The 22,379-nt window shown below is 41.6% G+C and overlaps 1 protein-coding gene across 1 annotated transcript in view; it reads left to right on the forward strand.

The window, feature by feature from the left end:
- The first annotated feature begins 6,521 nt into the window (after window positions 1-6,521).
- MACO1 (macoilin 1) overlaps window positions 6,522-22,379 on the forward strand; it is a 66,389-nt gene continuing 50,531 nt past the window's right edge. The window contains exons 1-2 of the mRNA XM_065930084.1: window positions 6,522-6,765; window positions 21,262-21,403. Coding sequence (XP_065786156.1) covers window positions 6,686-6,765; window positions 21,262-21,403 — 222 coding nt within the window. The 5' untranslated portion in view covers window positions 6,522-6,685. The remainder of the gene's footprint in view (window positions 6,766-21,261; window positions 21,404-22,379) is intronic.

Consider the following 22,379-nt stretch of genomic DNA (forward strand, 5'->3'; position numbering starts at 1 on the left):
CTACAGCAGAAATGTCATAAATCAAATGTTAATTGTCAACTCTAGGTGGGAGGTGAATGGCTTTTCACTGTACCTTTCTCTCAACTTTTTAGGTTTATATTTGAAGTTTTTCATAACAAAACGTTTGGGGGATATGTTCTGTGTGTACCTGCTGTTTCCCATGCCTAAAGCACCCCTCCCCTCAGGTATCTACATGCTCCTGCCCTCACTGACTCAGATCCAAACGACACGAGACCAGGAACTTCTGACTGTTGTATCCTCAGCACCTGGTGCTCAAGAAATACCTGTTGACTGAGTAACAGCTGCCGATTCTGTAATGCCAAGCACTGGACCCAGCATTTTGCAGACATTATTTCATTTACCCTTTCCCTCAAACCTGTGAGTATAGGCATCACCACTCCCATTTGACAGATGAGAAAACTGCTGCTCAGAGAAGTAATGCAAGCGCCCAAAGTCACATAGCTAGTAAACAGCAGGGCCAGAACCCAACCCACATCCATCTGATGCCACAGCTTTTGCTCTTAACTGCTTTGCACTTCTGTCTTCTATTAACTAAACCACTTAACAGTCTCAATTTCCTTATGAGTCAAATAAGATGAGTTGCTTTGCTTTCCTCACAGAGTTATTATAAATGTGGGACTACATAAGCATGCTTGGCAACCTATGTTTTGGAAATGAAGGTGTGCAAGTGGTGCCATGACTGTGGCCTCCTGGTCTGAGTGACTAGACTTCCTACGGGTATGATGAATCAAATCAGAGAGACTACGCTTGCTCCTTGGAAGGCAAACTATGACCAACCAAGACAGCATATTAAAAAGCGAAGACATTACTTTACCAACAAAGGTCCATCTAGTCAAAGCTATGGTTTTTCCAGTAGTCATGTATGGATGTAAGAGTTGGACTATAAAAAAAGCTGAGCACCGAAGAATTGATGCTTTTGAACTGTGGTGTTGGAGAAGACTCTTGAGAGTCCCTTGGACTGCAAGGAGATCCAACCAGTCCATCCTAAAGGAAATCAGTCTTGAGTATTCACTGGAAGAACTGTAGCTGAAGCTGAAACTCCAATCCTTTGACCACCTGATGCGAAGAATTGACTCATTGGAAAAGACCCTGATGCTGGGAAAGATTGAAGGCAGGAGGAGAAGGGGACGACAGAGGATGAGATGGCTGGATGGCATCATCAACACAATGGACATGAGTTTGAGTAGGCTCCAGGAGTTGGTGATGGACAGGGATGCCTGGCATGCTGTAGTCCATGGGGTCACAAAGAGTCGGACATGACTGAGTGACTGAAATGAACTGTAGCTTTCATGTGTAATCATTCATTTTCTGTAGAAACAGGACTCTATGAGAACACTGCCATGCCCTCCTTATCTGAGTTAAATATTAGAAAACTCAGTCATGGGCAGTGACCAAGGAGGTAGGTAGCCCCCCCGCCACATCTTCTCTCTGGAATCCTGTCCACACCAAAGGTGTGACTTTGATCTGGGCATGCTTAGTTAGAGTGTGGCTAAGTCAATCATTTATCTATTTAACAAACATGAGCTTTGGAGTCAGGTGACCTGGGTTCAAATCCTAGCTCTGCAAATTATTAGCTGTGTGACCTTGGGCAAGATGATCAATATCTCTGAGTCTGTTTCCTTATCTGTAAAGTGGAGAAAAATCAGCATCCATCTCATAGGTTGGTTGTAAAGATTAAATGAGGTAGTACACATAAAGTGTCACATGTGTAGAGAACTTACCATAAATGTTAGAAATTATTATTATTGCATAAACTTGACATGTTTACCTTAGAAAACCTCAAAAATGCAGAGGTGTGTAAAACTTACATAGAGCACCCACGATTTCATCATCTCTCCAAACCAGCTCTACTTCTTTTTGTATATAATCTTTCAGATTTTTTTCTATTCATGTGAACTTATGCCTTGTTTTTTTCCCCTACAAAAAATGACATTATATAGCACATGTTTAGTAACTTGCTTTTTTTCATGAACAGTATATCATAAGCAGTTTCCAAACCAGGAAAAATCTTTCTATGACACTATTATGGTGGATAAAGGTCCAGGCTCAGACTACCTGCATTTGAATCCTAGCTCTATCACTTACTGTGTGACCTTAGGCAAATGACTTAGCTTCTCCATACCACAGTTTTCTCATCTGTAATATAGCACCAGAAGTAATCTCTTGGGCTCCCCAGGTGGTGCTAGTGGTAAAGAACTCACTGGCCAATGCAGGAGACATGGGTTCAATTCCTGGGCTGAGAAGATCCCTGAAGGCGAGCATGGCAGCCCACTCCAGCATTCTTGCTTGGAAAATCCCATGGAATGAGGAGTCTGGCAGGCTACAGTCCATAGAGTCGCAGAGAGTCAAACACAACTGAAGCGACTTAGCACGCATGCACAGTCATCTCTTCCTTATAGGGTTGCTGTGAGAATTAGATCAAAACGCATAGGATACTTAGAGGAGTATCCACACAAAATAAGTGTTATGTGTCATTATTCTCCAGGGCACACTGACTTCCATGGTAAGGCAATGTGATTATTTGTTTGACCAGCCCCCTCTGTGGGATATCTGGGTTATTTATAAAACTGTTTCTGTTCTAAACACTACTATAAATATCTTTCATTAACAGGGTTCTCTGGGGACATGTATAAGAGGTGGCCATCCAAAGTCTGGATTTTCCTGTAACTCCCATGAGACAGGAACAAAGCTCAAGGCAGGTGAGCCAGCCTTGTCTGGTGGGTTTGAGGGGATAAAAGCTGCTGAAAAGGTGGGCATGCAATTTCCTTGGATGTGAAACAGCACGTGATGATCTCCTCCAGGCTATTCTGAGCTCAGTTGAAACCTATGTGCCAATCCCAGCCCCTTGGCCATCTGAAAGTCCCAAGAGAAGAGGAGGAATGGCCCTGAATTCCTGTCTGGCACTTGGTCTTTGGAATGAGAGCAAATGATTTCTCTTTCCTGTCTTACTCATCTGTTAAATGGCCACTGCTGATCTCCCCTGCTTCCTGATTGGTGGAGGAAGAGTGGGGAGCTGGGGAACTCTGTATTAGGCAGGAGGCCTGTCTCATCTCAGGCCAGTTTTGTGTGCTGAGGTTCCTAAAAGGCCCTTTCAGTTTGAAAGGCTGGAACTTAGGTAAAGCCAAAGGGTTTTGGAGTAAGGTGGGCCAGGAAAATACAGAGTCCAGCCGGGGCAGTAGGAGTGAGAGGAAGGGAATGAAGAAGGGAAGACTTACAGTGGTATGTCCTTGGACTCTTGGCAAGAAGGCCTTTCCCATCATTCCACCCCAGGCAATCATTAGATCAACCACCCTTAACATCAAGAGTTATTTACAGGCACCAGCCTACAGCATCAAGGCTCCATGCAGCTTAGCTTATGACTCAAGCCAAATTCCTTTACCATAGCAACTGCATGACCTTATTTTCTCTGAGCCTCAGTTTTCTCACCTGCAAAATGGAGCTAATATATTCTGCTTCTAAACATAGGGCTTGAAGTGATTCTAAGAGGTAATCTTGGCACAGAGTGGACAGGTCACTCAACTCAGGACACCAGCAAGTTGACATTTCAAGTGGGACTGGAACCCAGACCTCCAGATTGCTTCTTCTTGGGCCATCACCCTGGGATTCTCTCTGCCCTTCCTCTGCTCCCATGAAGCCCAACAACTAACAGTAACTCCCAGTCACTTTATACTTCTCCACAGCCCTTGTCAGGAACCTGTTTGATGGCAGGCTAGCCAGAGAGCTTCAGAAAGCTGGTAAGTGTCCCCAGTGCCTCTCCCATCTTTTTTCTGGACTATTTACCCGTCCATTCCACAGTCTGCCATGGCACTGTCCTAGACAACAGGGACCCAGTGTGGAGTGGGAAAGACCAAAGATATGGCCTCTAACCTTGCAGAGTTGACTTAGTTGCTGGCCCAGGTAATCTGAAAACTTGCAATCATGAAGAAGAGGGCTATTCCAGCTGGCAGACCCTGTGGAGTCTGAAGCCATGATCTCACCATGTACCTATGCCTTCAAGCCTTCAGTTATATTGATTTAGGTATCCTTCTCCGTGAACCAACCTGTATCCTTTTCCATGAATCAACCTGCCTTGGCAACCAACCATGGCAACTTGGCAACAGAAGTCTTTTTCTGTTGCTTCAAGCAGAGTATTAGGTTCAGATGCTTTCACAATGATAGGTAGCCTTGGTGAAACTTTGAGCTCACAGAGTTTGTTATCCTTGGCTGCCCAGTGACACTTTATCAAAAGGCTGGAGTAGAGGTGAAGGATGAAAAACAGATATACTGTTAACAGAAATGACTTGCAGTAACCTACTGCATGTTTGTCCCTGAGAGTTCATCATCTGGTAAATAGCCTTCAAACAAACCTGAGTGAAAACAGAGGCTCTGAGACATTCAGTAACTTGCCCAAGCTAGCAAGTGGCCAAGCTGGAATTTCAATCCAGGTCTGAAAAGGCAGATACTCTTGCAATTTTTCTAAATGCATCTCTACAGGGTATGAATCCAGTCCCCAAGAAGCTTTTCATCTAGGTGAATGGACAAGCCTCATCCAAGAAACCACAAATAAGGAACAGGACTGCTGGAGATGCTCTCTGTAGAAGCAAAGGCACATAAGAGGAAAGATACAGTTGTCTTAGTGGATTTGAGGACGGTGAATAGATTAAGGCTTGCTGGCCTGGGGAGGCCTGAAAAGAGGGGTGGGTCCCCCTGTGACCAGCTTTGGATGCCATAATAAACAGAATGGGTCTTCTTTTCCAGGCACTGGGTAATCTTTGTGAAGATTTGTGACAGTATAAAGTAACAGCAGTAGTTGAGGATGATGCATTTGGGATAAATTACAAGTTCCTTCTTGGAGTGGATTTTTATTTAAGGGAATGATCACAGGGCTGGGAGACGTCCACGCATCCCAGGACAAAACAAGATGGCATCTGCTTTCCTGTAAGTTTTTTAAATGTGTTGTAAGAGCATCTAACAGTCCCTCGGGTGCTGAATGGTTAAGCTGGTACAGTCACTTGACCGGAGATTTTGCAACCATCAGAAATATTTAGGAAGGATGAATTCATTATAACATGTTAAAATGCTTATGTCAAAGAACAGAACTACAAAACTGAAAGTCTAATACAATCATATTCTGCTTAATAATAATAAAAACAACAGTAATAGTAGTAGTATATCATCCAGGGGGAGGAAACTGGAAAGACAGGGAAAAATACAGAATGCTAACAGTAGTTCTGTTAAGGTGATGAGATCCATCGGTGTCTTTCCCATCCCCCGCCCTCAGCAACTTCTCTATGTTTCCCCAGTTTTTCTTTACTGACATGCGTTCCTCTTTTTGACATCTATTCTTTTCCTTTCTCTTAAAAGAAAAAAACAACTTTGTCTTTTCTAACTGCTATTTTGCCATACCTATGCTGCAGGGGAGCAATGAGGAGTAAAAGAACAAATAGATGCAGAGCACCCAGCACGGTGCTTCGCAGAGAATTGGGCGCTCTAGGAATGTTAGGTGAGAAGGGTCACTGACCCAGCTTCCCCGCGGCACCAGAACGCTGCTCGGGGGCAGAGACTCTTCCGACGTCGACGCTCGCCAGGTCCAGCAGGCGCGGTGCCCAAAGAAGCCGCCGCCGCCGCCAAAGTCAGCCCTGCGGACGTGGAGCCTGGGCCGCACCGCCCCACACACACCCACCGCGGCAACCTCGCGCGACGGCGCGCGCACCACGGCCCCGCCCCTGTGACGCGCCTCCAGGAGGCGGGACCACGGAGGCCCCGCCCCACGCCTACTCCGATTGGCCGCCGCGCTGTCACCACCACGTCGCGGGAAGCTGGCAGGGTGTGTGAGTGTGCCTATGTGTGTCCGTGTGTGTGTGTGTGTGTGCGCGGTTTGCTTTGTCATTCGTACCCCCGTCGCTCGCAGATGCGGCCGGCTTGGCCGAGCACTCCAGGATCCTCAGGAAGGGCCCCCGGCGCTGTCCCCGGCGCTTCCCGGACGAGGAGGATGCGGCGAGCCCCTTACATAAGGATGCGGCGGACTGGAGTTTCAGTTCAGCACAGAAACGCACATGCCGCAAACCCAGGCCTCGCGATTTCATAGGGCGCTAGGGATAGCTTAACAATGAAAAAAAGCACCTCATGCTCTAATGTGAATTCTCATACAGTGAAATGCAACCCAACAATAAAGAAATGCACCTTCGTAACAAGGCAGAATATAGGATGTTATATTTATAGGGCCTATTTATAAGCCTCTATTTAAATCGTTTCTGATAGGCTCGGACGCAGGCCCAGACACCTTCATGATTGGTGCACTCTTCTGTCCTTCAAAGAGGTGGGTTCTAGAGTCCGTTTTGCCTCAGCGGGCCCCGGGATTGGCCGGTAGCAGCGTAGCGGCGCCTGCGATTGGTCCTAGAGGCCGTCCGTCGGAGCGGTGGAGGCGGGGCAGGCGGCTGGCTGGTGCTGGGGCGGGCGGGCCCCGGAATTGTCATTTCTTTGTTTCCGAAGGCGGAGGAAGCTCTGAGCGCCCCCCTCCCTCCTCCCCGTCCCACCCCCTCCCCCCCGGGTGCTGGCTCCATGTCTGTGTGACCGGCCCCAGGGGTAGAGTCCAGGCCCGACGCGGGGCGGGCCGGTGTCGGCGGCGGCGGCGGCTGAGGTGAGAGACGGCGGCGGCGCGGGCACCCGGCCCCCCAGCGGGAGGATGAAGCGGCGGAACGCCGACTGCAGTAAGCTCCGCCGCCCCCTAAAGCGGAACCGGATCACCGAGGGCATCTACGGCAGGTGAGCGGCGGAGCCCCCCGCCTCCGCCGGCGCGGGCCCCGCGGGCCCCCCGGCCGGCTCCGAAGGGGACGGGCCCCGTTATGTAACCCCGACTAGGCCGCATGCCGGCGCCGGGGGCTCCTCGGAGGAGCGCTGCCCAGGAGGGAGGGGGCCCCGGGGGTCCGCCCCGGGGAGCGCGGGGCGTGGCGAGGGCCGCTGGCCCGTCTTCGAGGGCGCGGCGGGCGCGGGCTGACGGAGCCGCCGCGCCGCCGTTGGGAGCGTCCGGGCCCCGCCGGGGGGGAGGGGCGGCGACCCCTTCCCCGCTCGCGCCCGCCGGGCCCTCGGGGCCGCTCCCCGGGCCCACGGGCCGCCTCTGTCCCCCCCCCGCCCCTCGGTCCCCTCTGGCCCGGGAGTCACCGGCCCGGGCAGGGTGGCGCGTGGACCATATGCCCCGGTGACGGGGAAGGCTGACAAAGTTGGGAGCAGACAGGGCCCCCCTCCCGCGGTCCCTCGGCGGACCGGGCAGGTGGTCACGTTGCCCCCTCTCGCCTTTTACTTCTCTTACGGGATCTCAAACTTGACACCGACTGCTGAAGCTCATACCCACCCCCCCAAATCCTGCGCTGCGGTCCCGCTCCAGACTCAGGCCAGATGACCCTTTTCTCAGCCGCATTATTTTGCCAATTCTAAGCAGATAGTTTTCTTCGAACCCGTTAAAAGGGATTTTTCTCCAAACTCACGTGGTTTTTTGTTGTTGTTGTTTGTTTGATTTGTTTTTAATCCTCCCCAAAGCAAAGCCGGGTCCCTTTAGATAGAAATTGAATCCAATACCGAGGGGTAGGACAACAGGTTCACGGGGCAACTGAGTGACCATCCCAGCTTCCCTCAGCAGCGTTTGTGTTCGACTGTTATTTTCTGATCTCACTGTGTTAATTCTAAATGGAACTTGCCTTCATAAAGAAATGATTTAAGAGGAGAAGTGGTTAGTTTACAAAGGAGAATTCTCAGGATGTGCATATAAGCTTAATTGAGTCCTGGCGGTGTTTTACAATTTAGCTATTCTAGCTGTGGAACTTAGAGAAATATGTGAGGTAACTGATGACACCCAAGTTGGCCTGAGCGTAACTGTACACCTTGCTCATGCTACTGTTTACACGTTTAGAAAGATTTCTTTTCACAAGCAGCTGACTGAAGTAAACATTGGGTGTTTTCTTTATTTCAAGCTTAAAAGCAGTTAAGAAGTCAGTTAAAGTAAGAAGTTCTTGGATATATCCTTACGTAACGAGCCATAGATCATAGGAAGAGTTCATTCATTCAACAAATACCTGCACCATGTGCCAGGCCCTGTTCTAGCTAGTAAGAGTATGGAAGTAAGTAAAGCAGGCCAAAAATCCGCACTGAATCAATCAAACCTGACCAATTAAACAAAAGCTATAAAAGCAAAAAACATTTTTCCTACCAATTTAATGGATGGGGGGGAGTTCTCTTCAAGTTACACACACTATAATTTTTGAATAAGGGAAGGGTTTTCCCCCTGCCTATTGAAAATGATTTGAACAATTTAATATTAATGGTGACAATAGAAAAAGCTTGTTAAGCAGAGTTGGTAAACCAAGGACAACCGTGCTATTTGAATGGCTGCTATTTACAGTGATGATGTACCTGTTTATAGTCAGAAGATTGAGAAGCCCATATTGTTTCCATGTTTTCTGTTGTATTGCAACTTCTCTTGTATTTGAACATACATGCGCAGTTTAGTACATGCCTCATAGTTACCGCTTAGAGTGCATCAGTGTGAAGAAGTGAATTTATTGTCTAATGAAGTTCTATTAGTTTACTAATGAACTTTTGAAATTTGAATTTTCTTACCCTAAAGGTTAATAGTAAATACCCTATGCAATTATTCCGAGTTTCATCTGTAAGATTGTGGAAAACCAGTAGTATTTCAGCTCTCAAATCTGTTTATGCTTCTCTTTGATGCTCTTTAAGTTAAATGTTAATAAAAGACCTACATATATTTGTATCTTTCTTTTCTCTTGGAGCACCATGTATCAAGTGAGCGTTTCAATTTACTTATATGTTTCTTGATTTATATTATTTATATTTCTTAGTTTATATTATTATATTATGGAATATTATGATCTGAAGAACAAGATCATAGTGTTAGGGGTTTTTTGCAGTTTTGTTTTCAAAAAGAGATTTAGAAAATTTTCAGTTATTTCTAAAGCAGACAGAATGAGCTAGTTATGAATTGTGGTGTTTGAGGATTTGTGAGTATCAAATTTCTGTTCATCATCACATTTAAGTCTACACTAAATTGTTTGTAACACCATCTATTGCCCATTTTGTTTCCCAACGTCTGGCCAATTTTGGTCTCATTAAATAGAGAGCTTTGTTTTTTTCTGAGGCTCTGTTGACAGTTCTGATAACCACTATCTACTGTTTCACAGCATAACCTTTCATGGACTTACTATTTGCATGTTCTCAGTCTGCACAGCTCTGAGCTTGGGCTAACAAGGAGGGAGCTGTGTTAAAGAGAGCCCTGGACTGAGAGTGTCAGGAGACCTAGGCTCAGACTCAAGTGTCCCAGCTCTGCCATGTGGGACAGACAGGGCAACCCCAGCTTTGAGTCCCAGTTCACTCATCCGTCAAGTGAGTTTTGAGGACTAAAAGGAGATAATGTCCAGTTTGTGAAACTCTGCATAAATTCTAGCATCTTACAAACATTATTTAGCATGTTGTTGTTATCACAGTTTACCATATTTGGTTTATTTTTTAAAGGAGTCAGGAAAGACCATAAAATTTGTTACAACTATCAACAAAAGTTGAGTAGACAAAGCAAGGGATCAGTTGCAGCTTGGTCTTGCTGAGGGAAAAAAAAAAAATCCCTGTTGCTGAAATGCTTTTAATCATGGGCTCCAATCCAGCAACTGTGACTGAGGTGATTGTCAGAGGATACCATTATTGTCAGTATGGCTGTGGTAGAATTCTGTTTCAGGGGCAAGGTAGATGGAAAATGAATTTTTAGCATTATATTAATGTTACCTGCATTTATGTATATACCTATCATTTGAAAACTGAAATGTATTAGAAATATGTTATTCCAGTCAAGTTAATAATCAGAAATAAGTGAAAGGAAATAGGAATGGTGATCATTTTCTTTTACATTATTATGGGCTAAAACTTCAATGCCATTTTGAAAAATCTGAGCCTGCATAGAACCTGACAGAGAATAGGAATTCAGTGCTCAATGTTGAGCAAGTGAATTAGTAAATAAATGAATATAAGCCAGTCCATTCTACTCATTTAAGAACCTGCATTGTTTAGGTAATTATGGAGGATACAGGATAAGATATAATTCCTTGTCTTCAAGGAGTTTACAGTCTAGGAGACCATAATTCCCTCATAAATTTGTATAGTGATTTTGAGGTTCCAGAAAACTTTGAGTTCTATCCAAGTAAAAATATTTTAGTTGAATTAAATTTTCACTTGCTGGTTTACCTGATGCATTAACAAACTTACTTTGCCCTGTGCTATTTTATGATGAAGTAGGTAGTCACCACTAAGTGAAGAAATATATATACTCAGATGAAATTGATGTGAAAGTACTTTGGAAATTATGAAAAAAGTTTTTAATAAGAGAAAGTAAAATTAATAACTCTACTTAACTATAACATTTCAGAAGCCCTTGGCTTTTAGGGCAGTGAGTCTCTCCCTGAGTCTGCCTTCACGCATGCACCAGACACTCCCCAAAGTAATACCTAATTACTCCATACAGTGATTCTCCAGGTGAGATGGGGTTGGAGTGCTGTGTAGTTTTTAAAAGCCTTAAGGGAATTCTGTGTGGTTCCACACCTTTCATCTTGCCAGGTTCCCCACCCCCTCTGAGAATTTACTGACTTTATAATAGGAAAACGAGAAGACAAGTTTTGGTGAGTAGGAAACGGAGGCAGAAACATTTATGTTTAAAGTCTCTGCAGTTAAAATCGTTGCTTACCCAAGTAAGTATAGTAAGAATTTTAAGTAAGGCATGCGTGTGTTTTAAGCTTCCGGAAGTTATTTTATATTTCAAGCTGGTAGTTGAAGGAAGCACCCCTTCACGTGTGGATTTTATGGATACCTCCTGCATGGTGTGCTGAGTTCTGCTGGCAATGCGTTGCCTGAAGGTTAAGCAGTGTAATGCTGTATCTGATTTTTACATTGTAGGACTGGGGACTTCCCTGGTATGTACCATGACTTTTCCCATCTTTATTTCAGAGGAGAATTTCCTGGCCTTTGACTTTCTGTAAATGGTCAAAGTTTATATACTTCTCAGCTTCCTAATTTCCTTTTTCAGACCCTTGTCTGAATAATCTCATCTCCAGAGATTTCACTTCACTGCTTTTCCTGCTATCTTAATGATATTTCCTAAGCCTAGTTTTAGACTTCTTTGGGCCATGCTTATTAAAGCCACTTGAGGCTGGCCTGACCCTTGGCTGCCTTAATTGTACATGTGTTCTGCAACTGAAACCCCAGATACCAGTGTTGCAACCTCACAGCCTAAAAGCATTTTGATCATCTTGTAGGCCTTAACTTCAGTGGTGCTGAACTTGACAGAAAAGTGATAAACGCAGTATTGTTTTAGAAGGATATTGGGGAAGGGGGTAAATACAGTGGAAAATTTAGAAATTGAAATGTTTTCACTAACCTTTCTAATGGTGTTTAGCTTAACACTTGTAGTTTCTGTGAAATACATTTAAACAAATCTTCCACACTGGAATTTTATACTTCATTTTTGCTAGTAGTGTACTACCTTAAAAGAAAAGTACTTTCCTCCAGCTTGCATTTATGATTCTTCTTGTCTGAGTGTTCTTGACAGTTTAGTTTCATTAGATGTTTTGAAAATTACTTTAAGTTGCTGCTCTCAGTTGAGGTGGGGAAGGGAGTGAACATGATCTATTTCAGACTATTTGCTTAAAAGTATCCTGTTTTATTAATGATACTTTCCTTTTTCTTCACATTGGTTCCTCATGGCTTTTCTTGAACCTCACTAGATTTGGACATTGATTTTAATAGTAGTCTGAATAGCTTATTATTTTCACTTTCTTGTTATATACCTATATATTGTGGACCCAATCCATGTTCTGTAAGCACTTTTATTTCCAGAGTCTATCTTTGGCCATTTCTCCCAGGTTTTCTAGATACTAGAAAAAACCCCTTTGGGATTTTATGTGGCTATATGTGTGTTTTGTTTGTCATTTTCTAGGCTACCATCCAGATGATATACTTAAGGGGCTATAACAAGATAGAACATATATCTTGTGGAATCTGGAGGATCAGATAGAGATTTTATAAACTAAGTTGAAACCTCAAAGTGAAATACTATAATTTGGGTTACTTTTCTTGATGAAATTTAGTGTGCCCTTCAAATATAGCTATTACTTTATTCTCTAGGCTTCCCAGATTTGAGTGTAATTATTTTACTTGGATCATTTTCAAGAAATAGGTCCAGAAGAAAAATAAATTTCTTCTCAACAAGCTGCATAAGTAGAATGGTACATACCAACAGGAGAAACACATACCCTCTGCTGCCCCCCCCCCCCCTTTTTTTTCCCATCATGAATTTCTTCAAATACCTGAGGAGTGACTGTTTCCTCAAGGTCTCTCACCTTCAGGCAGTGCATTCTGGTAATGGAAACTTAAAAAAAATGTAATCAACTATTAGAGTATATACTTTGAGGCTTTCTGTCTTTACTTTGACATTTAGTTTAACTGACATCAAATTGACCTCAACTCATCAGCCTTCTTACGATGCCTGTCATCCCCAGACTTGGAAGCCACTTCATAGCATTGGCTTTCCTTCCTTTGTGTTTTTACCTCTGCTACCCTTAAGAGCCATGTGCTCACATTGACTCAGAGGGTTATAACATCAGAAGTCATTTATCCCTCACCCCATCTTCTCTGTTGCCATTTCTGTTTTGGAGGTTTTGCCTTTAGTGGCTTGAAATGGTGCAACCAGTCCACTTTAGGTGTATCCATAGGAATCACTGATTCATTAAGGCTGTTTGGGATCTGCTTCCTACCCAGAGCAGGGGAGTTGGCTAGAAGTACTCGCACTCTTGTTTAAAATTATATTACTACTTTGCTCATCTTCAAAACACTTTTAAAACCCAAATAAGCTGCTCTGTACTAAAGTCAGTGCTCTGGCTATCTTGTAGTGAGGTTACTTGAGCTCTGGAGAGAATGGGGACCATTTTCTTGGTCAAACAAAAACCCCTGTCTCAGATGATAGAAATACTAAGGTTGGAGTCTTCTTTCGCAGATGTAGTATTATTTTCTTGTGTTCTTCTAGGCTTGACAAACTATACCTCATGGTTCATTGTGTTTCTGGCTTTTTTTAAAAAAGAGTCGTCTTTTTATTTTTAAACTACTTCTTTCTCTATTACAGTGACCATTCTGTGAGTATGACTATTATTGGAGAGCAGTCTTGAATTGTCCCATCTTTTGTGCCATGGCTATTTCTGTAAAGAGCATTTGACTTTAGCATCTTTTTCTGCTTTTAAAGCTTCATAGTGTTTACAGATTAAGTTTATTGATTCATAGTTTGTGAATTAAGGTGCTGAGGATTTATTCTTTTGTGAAGTGTTTTTGCTTGTTTTTTAAAAGCTTGGTTCTTCTGATAAATTAAAGAATTGTGTAACTCGAATATATACACACAAAGGGATATAAAGAAGGGCAATGATATTTATTGTGCATGTAACAAGTTGAGAAAGTCCAATGTGATAGTTAAGCATATGGCCTTTAACATCTTACAAACTTGGGTTCAAGTAATGCCCCCAACACTAGTTATGTGATCTTGAACAAGTCATTTACCTGCTTTAACCCTCAGTTTTCTCATCTGTAACATGAGGATAGTAAATAATATTATCTACTAGGATTGTTATAAGGACAATTGACCTAAGTCACGTAAAATACTTAATATAGTATCTGACACAGGCATGGTTGCTTGAAAAGTTGATTTCTTTTATTCTGTTGTTGGTATAATTTTATTTTCATTCTGTTATTTAGTTCCAGGAAAGATACTGGTTTCACAGATGAGAAAACTGAGTTTGCAGGAGGTTTCACTACTTGATAGAGGCCTCTGTCTGTCTAACCCTGCAGTCTGTCCTGTCTTGTACTTATTGTGCTGCTTCATCCTTTCTGAGTGGTGTTTACATTCAATAACATATAGTAGAGTTTGGTCCTCTCAAGCTCTACTACATGTAGAACAAGTGTCCTTATCTTCATGTTTCAGGTGAAGCGGCAACTACCAGGAGTGTCCTATGCAACAACATTAATCTTTTTTCCTTCTCAAAATGAGAATCTCTTTTCTATTAAATAATCTAGTATAGATATGACAACAGTGCAAAACGTGATCCTGGACTGAATCCTGGCCTGGAGCCTGGACTTGATCAGTGGGTCTGTCTGTTGCTATAAAGGACATTAGTGAGATAATTACTGAAATTAGAATAATGTCTATAGGTCAGGTAATAGTACTATATCAGTGTTGATTTCCTGATTTTGATAATTGTGCTGTGGTTTATAAGAAAATACTCTTGTTTTTAAAAAATTGAGTAAGGGGGCATTATGTCTACAAATTATTTTCAGATGGTTCAGGGGAAAATGTACACATATATAGGGATAGAATGATGACAGAAACTTGATAAAATGTTTTATCATTTGTGAAGTGGGTGGAAAGATATAAGGGAATTCTTTGTAGTATTTAGGCAACTTTTCTCTAAATCTAAAACTATTTCAAAATGAAGAGTTAAGAAAAGTAACACATGCTTGTTAGAAAAACTAAAGCAGTATGACAACGTGTAAGTTTAATGTAAAAAACCTTAGTCCTCCTGTTCTGGAATGAGCACTGTGATATAATTTATAAGTATGGTTTCTTCTTTGATCCATATAGATAAGTATTTCTTAACAGAAATAGAGTTCTGTTTTATATACAAGTTTCTTGGTTTTTCTCCACAGTTAATCGTACCGATTTTTTAATACACAGAAATTGATTTATCTTTGAGTGGCAACACAACAATGCATGTAGAATTCAGTCTGTGTTCTCTGGTCGCCTAACTTCCATTCCTGTGCCCTTTCAACAGTGCCCTGCAGCCTATTCTGTGTTCCTCAGGTTTCTTTTCTATTGAATGGCAGTAACTGCCCTGCTTATGTGATAGTTCTAGGGATAAAAGTGAGATAATTTTAATATGAAAGCTTTTGGAAGAGTTACACAGTGAAAGTGAAAGTCGCGTCCATCTCTGAGACCCCATGGACTATACAGTCCATGGAATTCTCCAGGCCAGAACACTGGAGTGGGTAGCCTTTCCCTTCTCCAGGAGATCTTCCCAACCCAGGGACCGAACCCAGGTCTCCTGCACTGCAGGTGGATTCCTTACCAGCTGAGCCACCAGAGAAACCCAAGAATACCGGGAATGGGTAGCCTATCCCTTCTCCAGCGGATCTTCCTGACTCAGGAATCTAATCAGGGTCTCCTGCATTGCAGGCGGGTTCTTTACCAGCTGAGCACAAGTGCAGTGTAAATGTGAAGTATGATTAGGTAGATGATCTTTACTGTTGAAGATCTGAAGCATAACACTTGATTCACATATGAAATAAATCTCTAATGTTTAGACAATGTTAGCACAGGTTTTAGGGCCTCTGGCTTGTCTTCTTTCTCCTAATGTCTTCACCCATTTTCATCCCAAACCCCTAGCGTCCACACTATTGAAAGTGTTTTTGAGATAGAAATTCTAAAACTTTAAACTTCCTGGTTGCATTAGGTTAGAATACCTGTCATTAAAGAAGGGAGTAGTAGAGGATGATCTTAGATGGTTGGATAGCATCACCGACTCAATGGACATGATTTTGAGCAAACTCTGAGAGATAGTGGAGTATGGTGGAGCCTGGCGTGTTACCAGGGGGTGGCAAGGAGTCGGCCATAGCTTAGTGACTGAACTACAACAAACCTGTCTTTGATATCTTGAGTCATAAAGTACTTTAGAAAAATGCTATACAAACAATTCTGGAAAGCTTTTTTCAGTGATTTACATTCTAGAGTTTTTTCTTTTTAAATTAGATGTATTTCATCCTGTTAAGATTTGTCATTTCAGAGTGTGTGTGTGTGTGTGTGTGTGTGTGTGATTGACTTCAGCCTGGTTTTCTTTGCAGCCTGCAGGAGGCCCAGAATAGAAAAGAAAAATACAGAACAGCTTAGGTCTTCTCAGGCTGCTCTCCTTTTCTGGATTTAATGCAAGGATTGGTTGCAGAACATAGCAGTGGTTCTAGTCTTGAGGCTCATGCATGACTTTCTGTACACCACCATTCCTCAAATATTTTCTCTCCGGACTTCTTTACACTCTTAAAAATGATTGAGAGTCCAAAGAACTTTTGTTTGTATGGGTTATATCTAAAATTTTTGCTGGATTAGAAATTAAGACAAGAATTTTGAAATACTAGTCATATAAAAATAGCAATAATAAATCCATGAGAAGAGTGGTATGCTTTTACATTTTTACAGATTTCTTTAATATTAGACTTAATAGAAGATAACTTTGAGGACCCTCACAGTAGTCAGAGCCAATGTCAGTTAGGCTAAATGGAGTAATGACCTGGCATCCAGAGCAAAGCTGATAAGATGCCTCTTTTACTTGCGGGAAAACTGGTGAGAACAGATTCAGAGCAGGTGCCTGGTAGTCCTTCAAGAAGAAGCTGAACTTGTCATCTTCATTGTTGTTGCTTTGTTCAGACCCCCTCCTAGTCGTCTGTGCATCACCTCTGCCTCTCCCTTTATTGTACGTGTGCGCTTTGATAAAGGCTCTACTGTTGGTCCTAAACACTCTTATGCGCGGCGGGTCGTTCATTCAACAGCTATTTGTTAAGTTTCTCTGGTGTTCAAGGTTCTGTGCTGGGCATTGAGAATAAAGCAGGGAACAAAATGGGCAGCTCCTTTGTTCTCATGGACTTTGCATTTAAAGAGTCATACAAAATGTTATTTAACTATAATATGATTCTTATGGTACAGGATACTCTGAGCATATAATGGGGTACCAGTCTTTACTTTTGGGTCAAGGAGGCCTTTTTTGAATAAATGTTCATGCTGCATGCTGAAGGATAAGTAGTATTGGAAGTGTTTCATTTAGTTTAAGTTGTATTTCTTTAAGGATCTTATCTGTGACTGAGAAAGAAATGTAGAAAAATTGACCCTGAACAGTTTGAATGTTCCCAGTTGAGGGATGGACAGCTAACAGTTCAGAGATAGGTACTGATTATCTGAGTAGATCGTTGTCTTTTTTCTGAGACGTTGTGGAGTTTAGTGGAAGTCTGACCATGAGACGTTTATACAGAAGATAGTACTCTTCTCAAATTTTAATGTATGCACAAAGAGTCTAGGGATCTGGCTAAAACATAAGATTAGACTGAATAAGGGGTGGGCCCAGAAGTACTGCTTTTCTGAAAAACTCATACATGATGCTGATGCTGCTGGTCCACGGATCACACTTTGAGTAGCAAGACTACAATTACATATAATAAGACTTTTAACAGGATACCAGCTGAACAAGAGGCTGGGGAAATATTCTAGAGGTGATGTCCAATAGGAAGAAGTATTTGATAGCAGTAGAAGACAAAGCAGTTTGGTTCAAGAAGTATCATGCTACATAGTGAAAGGCAAAAGGGATTCACAGTTGCTATTACAGAGAGGACAGGAAAGCTGGGCATTGCAATAGATGATTACTAGCACAGCCAGAGGGGCTTCCCTGGTGACTCATGGTAAAGAATCCGCCTGCAATGCAGGAGACCTGGGTTCGATCCCCGGGTTGGGAAGGTCCACTGGAGAAGGAATGGCTACCCACCCCTGTATTCTAGCCTGGAGAATTCCATGAACAGAGGAACCTGGCAGGCTATATAATCCTTGAGGTCACAGAGTTGGACACAACTGAGTGACTTTCACTTCACTTTTCACTTTAAGCACAGCCAGAGAAATATTTCACAGAAATATTTCTGTGGTGAGTACCAAGAGAACTAAATGGCCATTAGTCTGCCTAGGGAAAAGGTCAGGTACTGAGGATTTATGGCCACCCTATGGTAATTAATTATGTGACTCCAGAAAATGATCTAAGTGACAAGCTGCAAGAGATACTAGAGACAAAGCACTTTCTGCACTTTTGGTTGGGGGTGGGGAAAGAATGTTCAGTACTATCTCTAGTTAATCATAAGTGATTAATCCATAGATGGCCATATTTCTAAATAGATTCAATTTAAAAAATGATTATAAGTGGCAAGGGTAGGAATAGAATGGGGAGAAAAACCAATCTTATGGTTAATATCCACTGTGAAAAGGTCACCAACAGTAAGCCTAATATTTGCATATCTCTCCTGTATTTCACTGGCACCCAGAGTAGAAGTTATCAGACTATCAAAATACATTGTTGGTCTTCCTTTATTTCAGGATATTATTATGGAAAGTATCTTTTTGTTGCAATTATGCTTTAAATTTTTGTTCAAGATAGTTTACAGTAATTAGTAAATTTGTTTGAATTGGAGAATTAAAGTAACAACAAGTTAGCCATAAGTCATATTATGAACTATTAAATCAAGAAAAAATATGATTAAGTATAGCATATTTTTTCATGATTTAATAGAAATATTTTGGAATGTTATAATAATGGTTTAAAGTGGAGTGAAAGTGAAAGTGAAGTCTATGTCTGACTCTATGTAGCCTGCCAGGCTTCTCCATCCATGGGATTTTCCAGGCAAGAATACTGGAGTGAGTTGCCATTTCCTTCTCCAGGGGATCTTTCCAACCCAGGGATCAGCGAAGCCTGGTCTCCCGCACTGCAGGCAGACTCTTTACAGTCTGAGCCACCAGGGAAGCCTAAACCCTATCTAAAATTTTCTCCCCCTCTAGAATGTCATCTCTTTGGATTTGTCAAGATCTTATGACCTTCAGAGTATGGGAGGAAAGGAATTAGTCAGATTTTCTACACTGATGAGCAGTCATTTTAAATTTCTTTTAACTTTTGTACCTGTACCTATAGAAGGTTAATAGGCGTAATTTACTGATATAGAAGGCTCAGTGAATACTGAATTAGGCAACTGTCTTAAACATTCTAAAACTCTATTAGATTGAATCTATAAAGTTTGAAACTACTCCTAGAGTAAAATCAACTCTTAAGATTGCCTCTTGATTTTAGAGGTAGGCCCACCTAGAAGGGGGAGCCTGAGGAAAGCTGAGGGTATAGCACATGTTTGTGAAAGATCAAGTTTCCTGTGTACTTCTAAACATGACTCCATAAGAACTGAGTATCAGGAAACATGGGAGTTATGAAAGCAGTGGTTTGAAAAGAAATGAAATAAACCAAAAGGAACCCCCTTGAGTTACAGAATTGAAAATGAGTAGTCACTGTAACAAAGATAATCATTTTCATAATGCCTTATAAGTTTAAATGATTGAGCTATTAAAAAGTATTCAACAGGTTGCCATTCTTAAGATTTGTTGTTGTTTAGTTGCTAAGTCATGTCTGACTCTTTGTAACCCCATGGACTATATAGCCCGCCAGGTTCTTCTGCCCATGGAATTTTCCAGGCAAAAATACTGGAGTGGTAGCCATTTACTTCTCCATAACGCTGTCTAAACAGTGAAATGGAATGTTGCCAGCTAGACCTGGCTCCTGCCATGCTTGGGAGCATTTCGGACAGAGAGCAGTTGGTAGAACTCTTACATTCTCCACCTGAGAAATAGTGACAACTAGCCTAAGGAGGTGCCCACCATGTCTTATTCAGCTACAAGGAAAAAACCACTTAATTTTAAAGCCAAACTTGGAAATCTAGTTTCAGACTAGATCTGTGCTCCTGAATGCCCGCATGACTCAGTTATTCCTTCTAACAAACTATGCCTTGCTCTTCACTGGATCAGCAGTGGGTTTAATGAGTGAGAATGAGAGCTCTGTTCTTATCTGACTAACAAGTGACTCCAGTGAAATGAACTTAAAAGTTGGACTTAAGATTCAAACCTGTGTTTTAGTTTGCCTTGGGTTCCTTGATTCTACAGCAAACCTCTTCATCAGAACTTACTGTCATGCCTAAAGAAGTTCTACCAAGAATCAGTATTAGAAATTGACTCTAGTTGCAAATTATGTATCCTCATGATACTATAACTCAGGGGTCGAACCCACATCTCCCAGATTGCAGACAGACTCTACTGTCTTAGCCACCAGGGAACCCCACTATATAACATTAAGGGTCATTTGTGTCTGTTTCTGACATTCTTTACCTGTGTGGCATCAAAAGAATCCTCTCTGCTGGATCCTGCTTTATTAATGTTACTCCCAATAATATAAGTCTTTTTGTACCTTATTTTAACATATTTTAAAATTATTTATTAGAAGTCTTGATTTATTGTTCATGGTGTATATTCAAACAACTGATTTAATCACAGCAATATTGGAATGTTTCTGTTGCAGAACACCATGCAAAGCTATAGCCCAAGTCAAAGTGAATTTAGGCATTTCCAACCCGAATATCTTGGAAAATCTTTTTTTAAAATACCTATATTTAACCTGCTCTAGAACTGATCAAACTAAAGACCTTAGACTTAAAGACCTTAGAGACTTATTAATAGGCAGAGTTTGAAAGCTCCATTATCTTTAATACAACTCTTTAGTTGTATGAGACCCCTTCAAAGAATGGGTTTTTAGATTATATGAAAACTGTGTGGTTTTTTTTTTTTTAATTCAGACCCTCACTCTGCTTTGAGATTGTACAGTGGTTAGAAATGCATTCTGACTGGCTCATCAAAGTATGTTCCTACTTCACAAAAGTCCAAAGGGAAGTGGGAGGACACATTAGCATCTCAGCTAGAGCAATGCTGGGATCCTTTAAGGTTTTTCCTTTAATGTACATTTTGATACCCTCATAGCCCTTAGAAGTGATTGGCATCTGCTCCCTAAGTTAATGTCTGTCTATTTGGGGAAGTTATTTGGTTTTTGTTTGGTTAATGCAGATGAATACTATAGAGAGAAGTAAGAGGAGAAAGAGGGGGGAAAAAAGAATTCTTCAAGCATGTAGGGATGCGCATCAAGAATTTCAGAGACTTCAAACAGATGTAGAGGGGTGGGGAAACAGCAAATTTGAAGCTGCTCAACCATGACATTTCTTCTAATGACGAACAGCTTGAAAGCTGTAATTTTGAGAGTGTTGTAGTGTTTTGAAGTCAGACACTTAGCACATTTTAAAATAGTGGTGAAATTTAAATGGGCTTTTTCCATCTTAAATGGAATTAAGCATTTTGGGTCATCATCTTATTTTGATAGTTGTGGGTCTCAGAATGAACACCAGAGCTTTTAAAATTTACATGGGCCATGGCAGCATCTCTTTCTGTCTTTTATCTCCATTGTTTTCATAGTGTAGAAAGGTATTTTTTCTCTTTTAAATAAAGCAGTGCATTTTCATTTTCTGGTTCTTCACCAGTGACCTTGAATCCTTTATTTTCATATTTTGCAGCACATTTTTGTACCTGAAGTTCCTGGTGGTGTGGGCACTTGTGCTGCTGGCAGATTTTGTCCTTGAATTCAGATTTGAGTACCTGTGGCCGTTTTGGCTTTTCATCAGAAGCGTCTATGATTCCTTCAGATACCAGGGACTGGTATGTTTATTAATACATGTTTTTCAAGTATAAAGGATTTAATTACCCTTCTAGAAAGTCTTCAGTAACTGCTAGTGAAACTGTTTAAAGTAGGTTTTATTAGCAATACTTAGGTGACTGTATTGAGCTAACAGAGTCTGTGGGCTGAAACTGCCCTTTCAGGCCACTTTGTCTAAATCCACTGATCAAATCGTTAAACTCCCTCCTCCTCTCCCATTCCAGTGAAAAGAAGGGGAGGGAGGGAGGCTTTCAGGAGGGAGAGGCAGAGTAGCAGGGGAAGCAGTAATTACCTACCCAGCCCTACTCCGAAGTACCTCTGGAGCCTCTGGCTTAGTGATCGGGTTAGAGTTAGATCAGTGGTTCTCAAACTTTCTGTGCTCGGGACCATTGACACTCTTAACAACTATTGAGGACTCCAGAAGGCTTTTATTTGTGTGGGTTACATTTACCCATATTTACTATATTAGAAATGAAGTCTAGAAAAAACTTTGATGCTTTTTTAATTTAAATAAAATTTTTAAATTTTATTTAAAATAAAATTCTAATTTGAAATAAAAGTTTAATACTTCAGTCACTTAAAATAGCAATAATAAACCCATTACATGTTAATACACACGTTAATACATGTTAATATACATGAAATTTTAAAATGAAAACTTAACTGTATATTCCAAAACAGAAAAGAAATGAAAAGATTTGACTACATTTTTGAAAACCTCTCTAATGTTTGGCTTAATAGAAGACAACTGATTTTCATATCTACTTCTAAACTCAGTTATTACCAATATCATGTGTCATGTAATCAATGATTTTAATCAGTGAATATCAATGTCATGTATTCTAGAAGACACCACCATACTCCTGAGTAAATGAGTGTGAAAGAGATAATGCCTTAGTATTATTATGAAATTATTTTACTTGGAAGACTTCTGAAAGGATCTCAGAAATCTCCAGGGATCCCCAGACCGTGTTTTGA

This window comes from Muntiacus reevesi, chromosome 3 (assembly GCF_963930625.1).
Source record: "Muntiacus reevesi chromosome 3, mMunRee1.1, whole genome shotgun sequence".
In the NCBI taxonomy this organism is placed as follows: domain Eukaryota; kingdom Metazoa; phylum Chordata; class Mammalia; order Artiodactyla; family Cervidae; genus Muntiacus; species Muntiacus reevesi.